Below are 17500 nucleotides of genomic sequence, written 5' to 3' on the forward strand. Positions count from 1 at the left end.
GGACACGATTTCCTTTCAATGGGGTGAACAACACTCGAATGACAAACGATGTATCTTTCTCTCTCTTTCTCTCTCTCTCTCTCTCTCTTTAAAACGACGAACTTTCTCGAGGCTTCGATAACTCGAGGCACGATGTGACATTCCGGGGATACGAGGCTAAATTACCCGCTTTACGGTCGCGAGAAGGAAGGGGAGCATGGTGGTGTGCGGAGGAGGGAAAGGGGGTAAAAACTTAGCCGCGAGCAAAGAGTGGCGCCCACTCGGCGTTCGAACCTGTTGCCCGTCCTCGTCGTCGTCGTTGTCTTCGTTGTCGTCGTCGTTGTCGTTGTCGTTATCGTTGTTGTGTCATTCCTGGCTCCTTCACTGACTCTACGTACGCACCTGGATATTACGCGTCTCCTCTTCATCCTCCATAATTCTCTTTCTCTCTCTCTCTTTCTCTCTCTCTCTCTCTCTCTCTCTCCCCCTCTCTCTTTTTTTCATTGCACCTACGCTATTTGTGCGTGTACTCTTTCACGCACACGTTCGTTCGATTAAGAGTGGAATTAATTGGTGTTAAGTGAAAGAGACCTCTGTGCGTATGCGTTTAATGAGAAAAAGAAGGAAAAGATGAAAATAGAGAGAGAGAGAGAGAGAGAGAGAGAGAGAGAGAGAGAGAGAGAGAGAGAGAGAGAGAGAGAGAGAGAGAGAAAGAGAGGTGTATTCGTTCATGAGTACCTGCTCCATTCATAACGAACTCGTATAAGTATAGAAAGAAAAAAAGAGATAGAAAGAGAGATAGTTTCTTCTTGTTATTTTCAAACAGCTTCCGAAGGAATGTCACCTTTGCTGTCGATCTCGGTGACGTGTTTTTCTTCAACAACGACGACGACGACGACGACGACGACGACGACGACGACGACGACGACGACGACGACGAGAAATGAATGCGTTCTGTCTTTCTTTTTCTTACTCGATAGCCTCGAGAAAAGAGAGAGAGAGAGAGAGAGGGGGGGGGGGGGGGAGAAAGACAGAAGGACATAGAGAGACAAAGTCTGCTCGTTTTCTCTTCGAAACGATCGCGCGGCCCTTTCGCGGCCGTTCTGTTGTGTTGTTTTGTGTTGCATTGCGTATATAGCGAGAAAAAGAGAAAGAGAGAGGAAAGAGGGAGAGAGAGAGAGAGAGAGAGAGAAATACACGCGCTCTTGAGTAATCGTCGAGTATAAACGATTAACTTACGTGCTATGGCTTGGCTTTAACGAGTAGTGGACGGGACAATGGGTATTGTCGATAGACTCGATGACGATACCATCATTCGCTCGGCTTTTCTTTACTCGAGTTCCTTCATGACACGTTCATTTTGATTTTTTCAGTCATTTTCTTTTTTCTTTTTTTTTTTTGCTTAGGTTTGTTCTCTTTCCCTCTCCTTCTCCCACTTTCTCTTTCTCTCTAATTCTTTTTTAATATGTTTAAGATTAACTCTTATAATTATTTTATTTTTATATTATTTATGTATTTATAAATATATAATATATACTATATAGTTAAATTTATGTATTTATAAATATATAATATGTAATATATAGTTAAAAAATCACATGTATATATAAATATGTATGTATATCGTAAAATCATAATATAGAATTCTCTCCCCCCCCTCGTATTCATATAAGTCATATAGAGACATGTGATTTTTTCATTTATTTCACTTATGCATTTTGTTTTATGGCATTTTGTTTCATTTGGATGATTCAGGAGAGGACAGTAGCCACATCCCAATTTACTGCAATTTCTAGCACCCGAGAAGTTCATTTAGGTGATCTCTCTTTTTTTTTTCTCATCGTAAGAGCGATAACCAGGAATTATAGTTACTTAACAGTGCGGTGCGTAGAGCGAATTAAATACGAAACGAGTCGTGAAAACGGTCGGTCTGCGTGTAGATATTGTTGACTACTCCGTTGTTGCACGCTACTAGACATAACGAGGCTTTCCGTTAGCGGAGTCACGTTCGCACACTACTCCCGTCCCGTTTCATCGCGTCAATTAAACCATTTTCCTTTTTTTCTCTCTTTCCTTTTTTCTTTTTCTTCTCTTTTCTTTTTCTCCTTCTTTTCCCGCGGACAACTTTCGAAGCGATAGAATGTACGCTAGCGGAATTTCAACCTTCGTTTTATTCATTCGAAGAATATCGAAAGAAAGGAAAGAAGTTGTACGTATTTCCTTTACAAACTGGCGCCAAAATATTTTTGCTTGCTCGACATTAGAATTTTCAGTAATTTTTGTTTCAAATAATAATAATAATAACAATTGCAATAATAATAATAATAATAATAATAATAATAATAATAACAACAATAATAATAATAACATATAGAAAAAGAAAACAATAACAGCATCTAAATAAACAATTGTATAGTAAGTGGATAGACACAGACAATAAATAACGTTTAGAATTGTTAATAAGAATTACTATTGTTATTTACTTATAAATATAAAACACTGCAAATTGCAATATTACTTATCGACTGATTCAATGATTCTTTTACTTCGTTTTTTCAAGAAAGAAAGAAATATAAATAAATAAACATAGAAAAAAAAAGAAAACGAGAAGAGAAAAAGAAAAAGAAAAAAGAAAAAAGAAACGGACATCCCGCGTTTGACGGCTATTCTATCCAACTCTCTGGAAGGAGGAGAAGGAGATCTCTTTGCTGTCTCTCTCTCTTTCTTTTGGGTCATACGAGGGAGAGAGAGAGAGAGAGAGAAGGAGGGAGACGTATACGAAGGAGAACTCAAAGAGGATCGTGCCCTGTCTCCGTCGTTCTCGGTCATCCGTGGTGTATGCGTAGCCGAGTGCCAGGTGTCATGTTCATTGCGGTCGTGAGAGAAGCGAGAGACGCGTGAGAACTTCCGGGTGGGTTCGCGAGCTTCTTCCGGTCCTTCTATTATCCCATTTTAGTTTACCGCCACCGTTTCGATGCCTCCTCCGGTATATTCCTCCTCCTCTCCCTCAACTCCACCCCTCCCTCATACACCACACCCTCCACATCCCACCCGACCTCACCTCATTCTACCCTCCTCGCCCTACCCTTCTCCTACTCTTCTCTTTCAAAGGAGACGCCTGTTTTTCGTTTCCTGAGGAAAAAAGAAAAAGAATAAGAAAGAGAAGAACGGGGAGGGTTGACTGAGGAAGGAAGAAGAGTCTCTTCTTTGAGAGGAAAAAGGAAAAGAGGCAACTAGCGTAACGTCGTTCTAACGTTCAACGATGACGATGATTGGATAGAGATGATTTCGTTCGTTCGTTCGATCTTTCCTTGTCGGTTATCTCTAACCCACTTTTCTTCTCCGTTCGATCGACTCGACTTCCGTTCGAATCGTCCAAGTCTCCGTTAGTATAGAATACTACTTTGTCTTCGCAATAAATGTTCAATTTCTTAGATCTTCGACGTTCATAATGTTATTGAAATAACCAATAAGCCGATTCGTAATTGATTATAAGTTTATCACTTTCGATCACTATTAAATAGTTCGTCGTTATTTCAATATTTTATTATTTAATTCTAATACACAACGATAAATTTATATAAATATGTTTGCATTTGCATTAGTATCTTCTTTGTTTTTGAATATTTTAGTACCTAACTCTAACACTTAAAAAACATTAATACAAATATACGTATTTATATTAAGTATTTTACAATTTGAATAAGTAAATCGATATAGGGATTCATTAGAAAGAACTGTAATGTTGGAATCAGACTCGATATAGTACGACAAAGAGTTAAAGAATGTTTGGGAGCAAAAAAAAGAAAAAAAAAAGAAAAAGAAAAAAAGAAGAAAAGAATTAAAATAAAAAAAAAGGATTTTTTTGAATCAAAAGAGAATTGACGTTTCGTGGTCAAAACGAGCAATAAGAAGAAGACCAAGAAGTGGGGTGGTAGTTGTGGTGGTGGTGTTGTTGTTGGCAGGATAGAAAAGAGGGAGCGGTCGAGATAAAAAGTCGAAGGAGAGATAGACGGACGTGGTAAAAAGTCGAATGCTCGGTGGTAAAACGGCGGAAGAGCGTTTCCTCGAACAGACTCGAAAGCCGAGTTTATCTTCTCTCTTTCTCTTTCTATCGACAACGACGGTGGCCTAACTGCCGTGGCTCACGCACCTTCGTGCACTCGATGGGGATGTAAAACGATTTGTTAAATCATTTTCGATTATTGCCACTAGCTTAAGTATCTTTTTATTTTATCGAAGGGATTAGGCATTGAAGAAATTCATGTTCATAACTTTTATACGACTACTTAAACAAATGCGAATGATTTTTTTTAAATATATTGATCACGTGATCGAAGGAGCATTTTTTTTTTCTTTAATGATCTTTCGAAGTTTTTAAATAGATTTAATCAATTTTTAACATTTATATGACGTTTCAAATAAATGTGACAATTTTAAATATATTCACTGATTCAATCAAAAAATCATCTTTTTTTTTTCTTTTTTTTATCGACATTTCGAAAGTTTGAAAACAGTTTAGTCAATTGTTAACTTTCATACGAGATTTCAATATAAATGTGGCAATTTTTGAATATTTATTAAATACAGATCAAAGGATCATCTTTATTTCTTGTTTTTAATGATCCTTTGAAGTAGGAACGTCAATTTAAGGTAAAAAAAGAAAAGGACGAAGAAAAAGTCAAGATGAATTGTAGAGAAACGTAGATATACCTGCTTGCTAAGCGAATAAGATGACGAGGACGACGAAGACGAGGACGAGTGGAGACACAAAAGGGTTCACGGCGCGCCGAATTAGTCTCTCGGCGGTAGTGAAATAATGGCTGAATAGGTTTCCTCGAGAAATGGCGGAAGTCGTTCGATGAATGAGCCGGAAGACCTCACTCCGAACCTTACAATGGTGACCACCGTACGATCCCGGTATTACGGATCAAAACATCCTTACCGATTTACGATCCTTCCGCGATCGTTCTACCTGGCGACACTCTTAAAACGACTCGCGAAATCGTCTAATATCCACACTTCCACACAGGAAGTCAATATCTTTACCAAAAAAATATATACTTTTATTCATTTTTCTAACGATTTCCAAATTGTTTTTTTTTCAATTAATTAATATGCTCTCTTAATAACATAATAGACAAACATAGATAAAATATTTTGATGTTGGGATTATTCTTTAAAAAAAAAAAAAAAAAAAAAAAAAAAAAAAGAAGAAAGTATATATTTTTATATTTAGATAACATATTAATATATAGGTGTATATTTTTTTCTAACGATTTTTATAAAAATTATCTCCATTAATTTACTAATTAATCGATACGATTTCCTGACAATTTAACAGAAACAAATGAAATAGGATTCGATGAAATATGTATCAAAGTCGTCTAAATCATAAGAGGACCAAAAAAGAAAAAAAAAAGAAAAAAAAAGAAAAAAAAAAAAAAAGAAAAAAAAAAGAAAAAAAAAGATACATAATTTTGAAAGGAAAGAAAAGAAAAAGATGTCATAGGAGGCGACGTACCCCCGGCCGAGAAAGCGCAAAGAGCATCTCTCGTAAGCGCTTCATTCGGAGGTTGTCAATCCGGTCAATGAGGCAATCACGTACGTCCTGTCCAGCTACGTATGTTCGTACGACGATGTTCAAGCGTGGCGCAGAGTCCCCGGGGCTCTCTCGTTAATCCGATCTCGTCGGCTTTTACTCGGTCACGATTGGTCATTGACATTGCGTCGCTCCTCGGAAATCAGGGACGTCCTCGTCGTGCCGGATAACAACACGAACTTTACAGTATCATTTTTTTTTCACCCTTCTTATTCGTCCCTTTTAAAAAGGCACACGGATTTAGCTGATTCAATTTTTAACTGGCTTGAATTAAAATCATTCGCAAAAAAGAAATCAAAATCTTTTATCGTAACGTCCAATCAAAATGATTAAACGTAATAGTATTTAATTTATCGAGTAATTGATATCAAATGAAGGAAGAGTTGGTAAAAAAAAAAAAAAAAAAAGAAAAAAAATGGAAGAAAAGAAAACAAAGAAAAAGAAAAGAAAAACAAAGAAAAAAAAACAGATCTTCAAATAAACCTTCGGTAATTTTCTTTCGTATTTTTAAACAAAATCGATCGTATGTACTTAGATACGAGGAAACTTATCGAAAGCTTGTCTCGAAGGCGACCGGAAGTCCGTTGCCGCGAAAACACGTTCTTAGAGCTGGCGAGCACGTTTTGTTTCTAGCAGCACGAACGATCCAGAAACGGAGCCGGTCGACCCTGAGTGCTTCGTGCGTGACGAAGATCGAAGATCGACGCCGTTCGTCGAACAAATCGAATCTTTTTTTCGATCTTTTATTTTTCCTTTTTTCTTTTTTTCTTTTTTTTTCAATGAAAGATAACGAACTCTTATGGACGACAAGGGTAGGTGTGTATCCATGTATATGTATGTGTGCGCGCGCGTGCGCATACTCGTTTAAAAGTCGTAAAGCATGTGTGCCTGACGTATGCTGTCTCGCAATAGGCGAATTGTCGGTCGGCACGTGATATCGAACTAATGTAAGAGCGCGCGATACGCACGAAACTCGCGTTGCACGTGACGGAAACGGCGGGTCTCTTTCGACGCGAATTAACATCGAGTTGATATATACATATTTTATATATAAATATATATGTGTGTGTGTATGTATGTATTGACTATATATATACATGTAGGTATCGTACTTATCTCGAGATACTTTCGAATAAACACGCGTAGGCAGGATGTCTGATCAGTCGCGCTCTCGATCGTGCCAAGCTTTACGTAATCTTACGATTACTTTTGCTATTCAATTTACAATTTTGGACTTTATATATATATATATATATATATATATATATATATATATATGTATACACATATAATGAAATTATTCATTTATGAAATTGGATTATATTCACAATATTTATTTAGTTAATTAATTATTTTTGTTCAATTTTTGTTTTCTTTTTCATTTCTAGGACAGCGAAGAAGAATTGCCAGAGTGCTCAGATCGAAGCGAAGTCTGTAGTAAAGTAGATCTTTATGGTGCACCATGGGTCGAGAGACAATGTCGTTGTCCTGGTGGACGTGCTTGCCCTAGTAGCCTTCACGCGGATGATGGACATACGATCGTCGATAAAACTCGACAATATAAACTCTGTGAACCCGTAAAGCGTCTTCCTATTTGTCGTTATTTCAAGTGAGTCTGATATGATTTTTTCTTCTTTTTTTTTTCTTTTTTTTTCTTAATTTTTATTTGTAAGAAATAAGATGTTTTTTAAGATGATGATTCTAATTGGCTGTTCAATTTGATCGTTATCTGATATTTATACAAATTATATATGTACATATATGTATGTCGGAATTCGTTCAATGATTCTGATCAAATTTTTATTGTATTAAATAACGTTTGACAACTATTGTTTCAGAGACATCACGTGGACGTTGGCACCTGGTGGAGGACCAGCGAACGCAACAGTACAACGTGTACACTGTCGTTGTCGACCAGGCAGTGTACCATATCTTGTCCGAAGACAACCCCATATCTCTCCAGAGGGTAATTCCGGATTCATATATGCTTTCGCCTGTTCGCCGCAAAGCGTAAGTTATTTAAATTAATGTTTCATCAATCGTTTTTCTATCAATTAAATAAATTAATTAATTAACCCTCTTTACCTCGAAAAATTATTATTGTGTCTAAACATAATATAATAAATTTCATATTTTATAAAACTTTATAATTATACGCAAAAAATATTAATTTTAATATTAACAAATGATTTAGATAATATTAATAAATGATATGACTGCATTATTTGTTATATGACTGACGGAAAAGGATTAATTAATTAATCAATTAAAAGTAACCGTGGAAGTAGTATTGCAATAATAATCAAGAGTAAATCAGTTGGACATTTTGTCTCGTTATAGAGGCTACGTTGCCAGCACAAGGAACCTTGCAGGCTGTTTACCGTTCGCAAAAGAAGGAGCTCACAGTTGGAAGAAGTAAACGCCTCGCCTCTCTGCCAGTGTCCCAGGGGACACCGTTGTCCCCGACGTCACACGGATCCTGGATCATTGCCGGCGAGATCTTATTCCGGCATATTGGAGATCAAAACTTATAGTGGTTACTGCGTACCTTCGCATCATCCTGAACCAGTCTACACAGTTTGAAAGGGAGAGAGAGAGAGAAAACGAGAAAGAAAAAAGGACGACGATCTCTTTTTCTTCTTTTTTTTTTTTTATTCCTTTTTTTTCTCTAACGAAAACAAGATTTTTCGAAAATTTTCTTTCAATTATTATAATAATTCCAACGAAAAGTATTTTTCATCGATTGTGACATATAACGCATGAAGAATAAGAAGAGAGAAAGTAAGAAAGAGAAAGTGAGAGAGAGAGAGAGAGAGAGAGAGAGAAAGAAAGAGAGAGAGAGAGAGAGAGAGAGAAAGTGAGAGTGAGAGAGATTAGACATTAATAATTAAATGAGATCTTCGAACTGTGACATGAAAATAGTACGAGAGATTCCTATCGAAGATTTGTCTAATTCTTCTTTCTTTCTTTTTTTTTTATCTTCAAAAAGAAAAAGAAAAAAAAAACACGAAAATCAAGAAGAAGAAAGAAAAGAACATTAAAAATTCGTTCGCGGTGCGACGATTTTAAATGAAGGCAGACATTCCTTTTCATTCAAATCGCCCTTCAATTTACGTTTACACGAAGAGGGCTTGTAAAGAGCTTTAAATTGCCACGAAAAAAAATCTTTTTTTTTATTGTGTATGTATTATCCGAGAAATGCGTTACGATGTTATTTCGTTACTATGTTTATAATATTATTGTCTATTAGTTACAGTTTGTATAGACAGAGTTATAGTTCATTCGTTTCGATAATTATTTAGCATTCTGTTATATATATATAGTAAATAGTATATATAGCTACATGTATATGTATAGATTTTGAGCGAGTATCTTCAGTTAAGAAAGCGATGCTATTAGATCGCATTCGATACGATTTTGAAAAGAATTCAACATCGATGATCGAAGGAGAAAAGCTCGGTTACCTGGAAATACTCTCGATCGTATAATTTTCATAATGCGATTTAGTTCGTTCATTTATAATAATTACTTCGTAAACATTCCATAATTTATGTTAGGTTACTCATATTATTATTCTTATTATTTTATAATTATTTTTAATTCTTATTGAATGAAATTTTTAAATTATTATTATTATTATTACTATTATTATTATTATTATTATTATTATTATTATTATTATTATTATTATTATTATTATTATTAATTATGCGAAAAGTGGCAAGTTCCAGGAAAACAGGTTCTAATAATTAATACTAATTATCAGCATTAGTATTATTATTATCACCATCATCATTATATTTATAAGTTAATTATTATTAAAAGGTCATTCATTTCGATTTTATTTTTAATATTTCGTTTTGTTAGTAATATATTTTGCTTTTTCATGTTCGAAATTCGAAAGAATTCCCATTGTCACGAGCTCACATTATTATTATTACTATTATTATTATTATTATTATTATTATTATTATTATTATTATTATTATTATTACTTGTAGATATATCAATGCGGATAAAGGTACATTTTGTGTAAGAGATCGTTCGATGATGAAAAGCCGGCTTAACATCGACGTTACTTGTGTATAATTTACGTTAATTTAATAAAGTATATCGCCTTATCTGTTGAAAAAAAAAGAAAAAAAAAAAACAGAAAAAACAGTGTGACAGGGTACATTGCAAATTTTTATATATATATATAAAAAAAAAAAAAAAAAAAAAAATTTGAATACATTATTTAAAGAATATATACAATAATTGTCGGTAAGGAAGAACACATTTCACGATCGGTATTTAAAACTGTTTGGTTGAAGATCACCACAAGATGTCAGGCCATCGCAATTTTCCAATCGATTTCATTAAAGGATTAATTTTCTAACAGATGGCACGCATAGTTCAATTTAAAAAAAGTCCTTTAATTAATTATAATTAGCTCATAGATAAAAAAAAGAAAAAAAAAAAAAAAAAAAAAGAAGAAATAGAAGAAATATTTGATCATAATTAAAATCTGAAACTCGTTAATGATTTTATAGTCGATTGAATTTTTGTTTTACAAGAAAAATTTTATTTCTGTTACTTAAGTTTAATTACTCTCATTAAATATTATACTTTGAATAAAATAATTTTAATTACTATAAGTGATTAAATGAACATTATTTATAATAATAATAATAATAATAATAATAATAATAATAATAATAATAATAATAATAATAATAATAATAATAATAATAATGATAATAATAAAGTTAAACTAGGATAATCAAGCTTTTCCATTAAATATTTTAATGGAAGAAGCACTAACGTCGCGAAGAATGAAGATGTTTTGAAACTCATCGTCGTTCGCTATTTATCGTCGTGTATCAACACTTTTTCTTGACCGCAAAGTGCCGACGATCTCTCGTGCGGGCTCTCGTTAATCCGCCGGATACAAGCCTCGATATTATCCTTTAAAGAGCTGTACATTAATGGCCGCCATGTTGAAGGCGTTCGTCGTTTTGTGAACTCCACGGGAAAATAATGAGGTAACGACGGCCTTTACGATACGTGTACGTGGTGCACGTATCACGCCTTCGATCGGACATTTCTTTTTTTTTTTATAAATTTTCAACTAAGTAGTTACAAAAATGTTACTACTATATTATACATATACATGCGTTTCGTACGTAATGAAACGTTTACGTATTGGATAAGATGAAAGTCATAGATAATTAAAATATCTGTGATCTCTCATGTCTTAATTTTTATATTTATTTCTTTTTCTTTTTGATTTGTTTGTTAATAAATAGAAAAACAAGATTATATACTTATAATTAATATAACAAATTTATGAAATATCCGCGGAGTATATAGTTTATCAGAAGAAACTCGATATTTAAAAAAATTTATGTTAGGTTCGTATTGGTTTTTTTAAACAAACATTAATTAACATTAAATATCGTTAAGATTACTTGTACGATACAAGTACGTTCGATAAAAATATTAAAAATATTTAAATTCAAATTGAGTTTAAAGGTAAATTCTGTGATGTTTTTACGATTACTTTAAGTATTTTATTTTATCGGAACACGTACTAATATTTTTTACTCTTTTTCTTTGTTTTCAAATAGAAACAGATAGGTTCAATAAAAATAACTAAAATACACACGATAAGATACATAATGATCACCTTGAACTATTTCATTTTATTCCTTATTTTATATTGTCATCTTTATTATTATTTTTTTCTTTTAAAGTTAAAAATTGTTAAGTGAAAATTTTTAAATATATAACTAGTAAAAAGATTTAAAACTTGTTAGCCAGCGACTTGAAACTCAAACGAGTAGTATTGTGTAGTACACAACGTAGTAAACGAGTAGAGGTGTAGTATTATTATCTCTGTTCGATCGTTCGCCAAGTTAATTAATTCTACGTCGCGTTCGTTATCGATGCATCTTTTTATAAGCTTTCGTTTAATCAAAGATAATTTTTTTCTTCGCGAGAAAGAAAGAGAGAGAGACAAGGGTGTACAAGTAATTATCACTCTTTACAATGTTAACTAGTGTTATTTTCATTAAAGTGAATAATTAGAAACGATGTAACGAGTTTTTTTCTCTTCAATAATGATCGGTTAAATACGATCAAATAGTCTATATATATGTGTATATATATATATATATATATATATATATATATATATATATATATATATATATGAGTGAAGACAGTTTCTTCGAATCAATCCAGATTCATTCACGCTGAATCATTTACTTGCATCTCTCGCGTTGAGTTCTGTCCATCGCCTTTCTCCGCTTCCCCGTTTCTTGTTTCATCATCTCAACAGTTTTACGCTTCGCCGAGATTCCACCGCGAGCGAGAAGAAGTAGGCAAGAAAATCGTTAGAAAGGAGGATCGGAATTTATTTCTCTTTCTCTCTTTCGTTTTTGTCCAAAAAATCAAACCATTTCGTCTTCTTTCCTGTATTTACTAGCATTGTTTCAAGTTATTCGTAAGTTATAGAATCATCGAGATTTATGATCACAGATATTAATAATAATAATAATAATAATAATAATAATAATAATAATAATAATAATAATAATAATAATATTAATAATAATAATAATAATAATAATAATAATAATAATAATAATAATAATAATAATAATAATAACAATAACAATAAATAGAAAACAACAGAAACAAAAAAAGAAACCGAAAAGAGGAAAGAAAATACCTTGATTTCTTTACGTCAATTTCTTGTTCTTTTATTTCTTTTAATTATTATTTTACCAAGAATTGAGATAGGAACGTAGACTTGGAGAACTAACGATCTGACACGTTTCGCGAGCAACTTCGAAAGGGTGGAGTCATCAGTACCGGATAATCATTATGCTCTACGCATCCATCGAAGGTTAACGTCTGGTTGGCAATAGACAACCAGTAAAAGCAGTAGTATCAGTAGCAGAAATAAGCTAGGTAAGCGAACCAGGAAAGGTTGTGATTAGATATTTTTATGGAGTAATATCTTATTGATATCACTTATGGATTATTCTATTTCATAATAATAGTCACGTAATTGCGGTATACCTGATTTTAACGCGTAAGTTGTCTTACAAGTTTTCAGAATTGTTATCACTAAGGTAGAATCGCATATTTACCACCGACGACGATGACGATTATTTCCATTTATTTTGAATTAAATTTATTTTTTTTATTAAATCGGTTCAATTTAACGGATATTTGAAAAACATTAACAATTTTTACATCGCCTTTTTATTTCCTTTTCTATTTTATTCTTTCGATTTGGTTCATGAGGAATCGTCATCATCAGGGATGACCTTGAAGTTTGTCGTTCGAGGACAAAGCTAATAGATCGATTCGCAAGATCTCAACGGGAAATCGTGTCGAAACTTTCGTTTTGTCTCGGTCTTGATTTGAAAAGAAGACTCTTATGCACTTTTGCCCGAGCACCAATGCTGGCTTACAATTATTTCGCTTACGCGATTATGCGCGTCAAGCTTTCACCGCTCGAGGGAAATGATCTTCCTCTTATTATCATTCATCTTCTTCTTCTTCTTCTTCTTCCTCTTCATCTTCTAGTTTCATGCCATATGTTGTTATCTTATCTTTCGTTTGCTATTACTTATTAACATCTTCCGTTGTAAAACAAAAGAAACGAAAGATACTCACGAAAAAGAGGGCGAAAGTTTAGCGTGAGATCGTTTTTATCTTAAGTATACGCATACCATCCTACTTTCGTCGTTCGTTGAATGTCATTGATTTCATTAGAAATAATTTAATTTCTTTTTTCTATTTTTTTTTTTTTTTTTTTATTTATTCCTAAGTAAGATAATTTTCCGTTTTCTTACGTTCAATTAAAAGGAAGTATCGCAAAGGTAGTGGAAGCGTGACCAAAGTGATTTCAGTAAAATCAAGATAAGAGATTGAAATTTATTCGCGTAATTAGTAGTCAACGTCCGTGTTAATTCGATATCTTGAAAAAAAAGAGAGAGAAAAAAGAAAAGATAAAAAAGTAACAAAATAGATCTCGGTAAGCTTGGATAAATCTTAATGGAGGAATAGTTCGTATGTAGAACAGTAGGTTGAACAGGGAGGAAATAGTAAAGCCCGTTTATAATATCGTACTGTCGAGTGAAAACGACCGCTGGTATATCTTGCGTGAGATTGCATGAAGAGGAAATAGATAATCATAAACGTATTGAGAAGAAGCACGATTAATCTCAAGGCGGTGGACGTAGGATGTGTTAAAATGAAATCAAAAGGAGATAACGAGTCATCCTCAATCTCGTTTCGAGTGCAGGTATTTAAAAGAAAGAAAATGGTAAGAAAAGAGAGATTTTACAACTCTACAAATTATCGAAAGACTTTTCAATGTAATCTGTTCGGTCATAAATCATAATTTTTTTAATAAAATAATACAATATTTTCATACATCAAATAGGAGAGATAATATATTTTTTTTTCCGCAGAATAATATTTTCAGACAGTAAACTGTTGACAGGAGATTTTTTTTTAGAAAATAAAACTCTCCTTTTGGACCAAATAATATTTCTTGTAAAAGTAAAAGTTACTTTTCGGACGGAATATTTGTTGATAATAAGTATTAAATAATATTTCTTAAAAATTACGTAATATTTTGCGAACAGAATAATATTTTTAAATAGTAAATAGCAAATAATATATTTCCAGAAATGATAATGATATTTTTCGAAAAGCAATTCTTTTAACAAAATGATATTTTAGAGCATTAAACGATAAATAAGATATTTTGAATAAGTTAATTATTTTTTCTCCCTTTTCTTTTTTGAACAAATTTCAAGCGATCGATCGTACGAATTATTATATTTGTTTTTTTTTCTCCTCTTTCATCTAGTTTCTATGGTAGATCCATTTTAAAAGAACGACACTTTCCGTATAATCTCTTATCATTCGTCTCACTCTTTCCCAGGCGACAAACCGCAAACAATTTCACGTGTTCACCTACGCGTGAAGCGGCAAACCGCAAATCGTCGAAGATGAGAAGACGATCAAAGATCTCCCCCCTTTCCCATAACAAGGAACCAGAAATTATTGAGATTTATTGGAAATCGTCTTCCTCAACGTATCGTTAAAGAATAGCCAGAAGGCAAACGCGTGCCACTGTTATGGCACGTTGAACGAGCTTCCGTAAAACACTTTCACGATTGTTTCACCTTTGTACCATAATCATTTCAAAGTAACGCGCTTGTAATTATTTTTCTTTATATTAGTATCTCTTTTATTGATAGATACGTTGTAAACGAACATCTGGCATGTAGGCAATGATAAGAATAAATATTTCTTTCAATACGTTTATAACGAAGTCGAATGAATCTTTTAATCCGTCTTATCGGTTTAATTCATCGAATGCATCATTATTTGCAACATCATTGGCCTACTTGTCGAAGAAGAAGTGGTTTGGACCACCCGAGCGGTACTTTCTCGATTGTTTCGACACCCTCTGTATGATCGTTATGGGACATCTGAATTTACCATATATGTACTAATAGTCCATCGTTTTCTGTTTCAAGGGAAAAAGAAAACTTGATAGAAAGAGAAGATAAATAGAAAGGAAAAGGCAGAGGGAGAGAGAGAGAGAGAGAGGGAGAGAGACAAAATACAAAATATAGAAAATCGGTCATCATAAAAGAGAAAAAAAATGATGGAAAAATCAATCATTGTGAAAAAGAAAGAAAGAGAGAGAGAGAGAGAGAGAGAGAGAGAGAGAGAGAGAGACAAAATACAAAATATAGAAAATCGATCATCATAAAAGAGAAAAAAAATGATAGAAAAATCAATCATCGTAAAAGAGAAAGAAAGAATAAGAGAGAGAGAGAAAAAGAGAGAGAGAGAAAGAGAGACAAAATACAAAATATAGAAAATCGGTCATCATAAAAGAAAAAAAAATATGATAGAAAAATCAATCATCGTGAAAGAGAAAGAAAGAATAAGAGAGAGAAAGAGGGAGAACGAGAAGAAAAATCGGTCATTGCGAAAGAGAAAGAAAGATAGAAAAATCGATCATGGTGAAAGAGAAAGAGAGATAAATAAAAATGGAGATAGTTGAATAGTAGGAGGAAAGAAAAATTTCGTCGCGTTTTCCTCGCTACCATCGTCGTGAGTTCGCGTGTACGAGAGGAACTAAGCGAAGGGAGAGGATTGGCGGAGATGCGGCTTAGGATTCCAAGCGCGGTCGAGTGCTTTCTGGTTGGTTGGTAAGTGGGACTAGCGGGGACTCATAGGCAGGAGGCCCCCTACGAGAGCCCGCAGTCGGACTCGAACCCCGAACCAATATCAGCCGTGAGTAGTACCCTACTACACGAGTGTCTCTCTGCTTTATTTTATTATCCATATCATTATTATAATTTCACGGCTATCATAATATTCGATCGATATTGTCGATTTCTTTTTGTCTTTCATTTTCTTTTTTATTTCTATCGAGTGTGCAAGAACAAACGTTTTTTAAGTTCATTTGAAAAAGATCCGAAGGAAGAGGAAAAGGATTCGTCGAGGAGGTATGATTTCAATGTTTGTATTTCTTAAGAGAAAACGAGATAGATATAGAAGTAGAGATAGAAGTAGATAAGTAGATAAATAGATAGATAGATAGATAGATAGATAGATAGATAGAGATAGAGAGAGAGGGGATAATGAACGAGATGATTTCCGGTTAGCTCGTTCTCGCATTTCTGGGATCGAGATTGAAGTTGACTGACTGACTGACCTTGAGTTCGAATGCATTTCTGTTCCCAAGTAAGGGGTTGAAGGATACCGAGAGGTATCAAGAGATATCTAGATTGATGAACTGTTTCCCAGAAATTCTGCGGACTTTTATTTATTTTTCTTTCAGTCTTTGGCCGAACGCGTTCATAAAAAATGTTTATATGAATTACGAATAATTTAAAACAAATAAACAAACAAACAAAAAAAACAAGAAAAAACCGTTGTTGTGTATTTAATGTAGTAAGAAAAATAGGATAAAACTTTCTCAAAATGTTATCTCCATTTATTCAATGAAAAAGATGAAAAATTGTTCAAAGAATGTTTTTAAATTCGCATGACGGATAGCTTTCTCTCATCAGAAGTCAGGATCTCGAGACAAGAGAAGAAAATAAAGGGGAGAAGATCGACGGCGAAACTAATCTCGACCTCGACCCAGGCATTAGCGTTTCGATGACGGCCAACTTGAAGTATATCATTTTAGTCATCTCTCTCTCTCTCTCTCTCTCTCTCTCTCTCTCTCTCTCTCTCTCTCTCTCTCTCTCTCTCTCTCTATTTCTTCTTCTTTGTGCATAAACACAAAGAAAGTCCAATCGCATATGTGATATATATGTTATCTGTTTTGGAATAGATCCGTTATGTCTCTCTGTCTCGCTTTTGATCTGTTATCTTCATATTAAAATCAACGCTTCATCGTAGAAAAATACACATTCCCACGATTCTTCGAGCCTTATTGTTGTTTTTCTTCTCTCATAGTTTCACTATTTCTCTTTTTCTCTACATTTAAAAGACTTCATTTTGATCTTCCTGCCTACTTACGCAAACGATCATCCTCTCGTTCACTGGGGTATCCATATTCAAGCCATTTTGCGTAGATTATGGGGCTTTATCGTTGGATCATTTCTCACACAGATATCCCTTTGTTTGATGCTCTTCTCGGAGAACCCTTGACTAGGATACTCTAGAAGATATTAAATCGACGGCTTTCGACGAAGAACCGAATAATTCTTTTTTTCTTTCTCCCTTTTTCTTTCTTTTTTTTTTTTTCTTTTTTCCTCCTGTTTCTTTTTTTTTTTTTTTATTTTCCTTCTTACAACGTGAGAGCACACATTTTGTTCACACACATTTGCATAATCGTATCAGAAAGGTCTGTCGAAGGTTGTACAAAGTTCAGATCTT

General features: G+C 33.6%; 3 protein-coding genes across 4 annotated transcripts in view; 2 read left to right on the forward strand and 1 right to left on the reverse strand.

Annotated features, from left to right (window-relative positions):
- LOC124431383 (protein giant-lens) overlaps positions 1-9432 on the forward strand; it is an 11304-nt gene extending 1872 nt beyond the window's left edge. Inside the window, exons 2-4 of the mRNA XM_046979247.1 lie at positions 6970-7190; positions 7420-7591; positions 7922-9432. Of these exons, the coding sequence (XP_046835203.1) occupies positions 6970-7190; positions 7420-7591; positions 7922-8164 (636 nt within the window). The 3' untranslated portion in view covers positions 8165-9432. The remainder of the gene's footprint in view (positions 1-6969; positions 7191-7419; positions 7592-7921) is intronic.
- The window catches only part of LOC124431339 (elongation factor-like GTPase 1), a 54583-nt gene that overhangs the window by 12835 nt on the left and 24248 nt on the right, over positions 1-17500 (reverse strand). The window lies entirely within an intron of this gene.
- Positions 10312-17500, forward strand: part of LOC124431374 — a 27862-nt gene continuing 20673 nt past the window's right edge. Inside the window, exon 1 of one of the 2 annotated variants that reach the window (XM_046979233.1) lies at positions 10312-11592. The gene's annotated coding sequence lies outside the window, so the exon portion shown is untranslated. Of the gene's footprint in view, positions 11593-12295; positions 12539-17500 lie in introns of those variants that run through there. The other variant, XM_046979226.1, reaches the window with a different exon arrangement.

This window comes from Vespa crabro, chromosome 1 (genome assembly GCF_910589235.1).
Source record: "Vespa crabro chromosome 1, iyVesCrab1.2, whole genome shotgun sequence".
Classification (NCBI taxonomy): domain Eukaryota; kingdom Metazoa; phylum Arthropoda; class Insecta; order Hymenoptera; family Vespidae; genus Vespa; species Vespa crabro.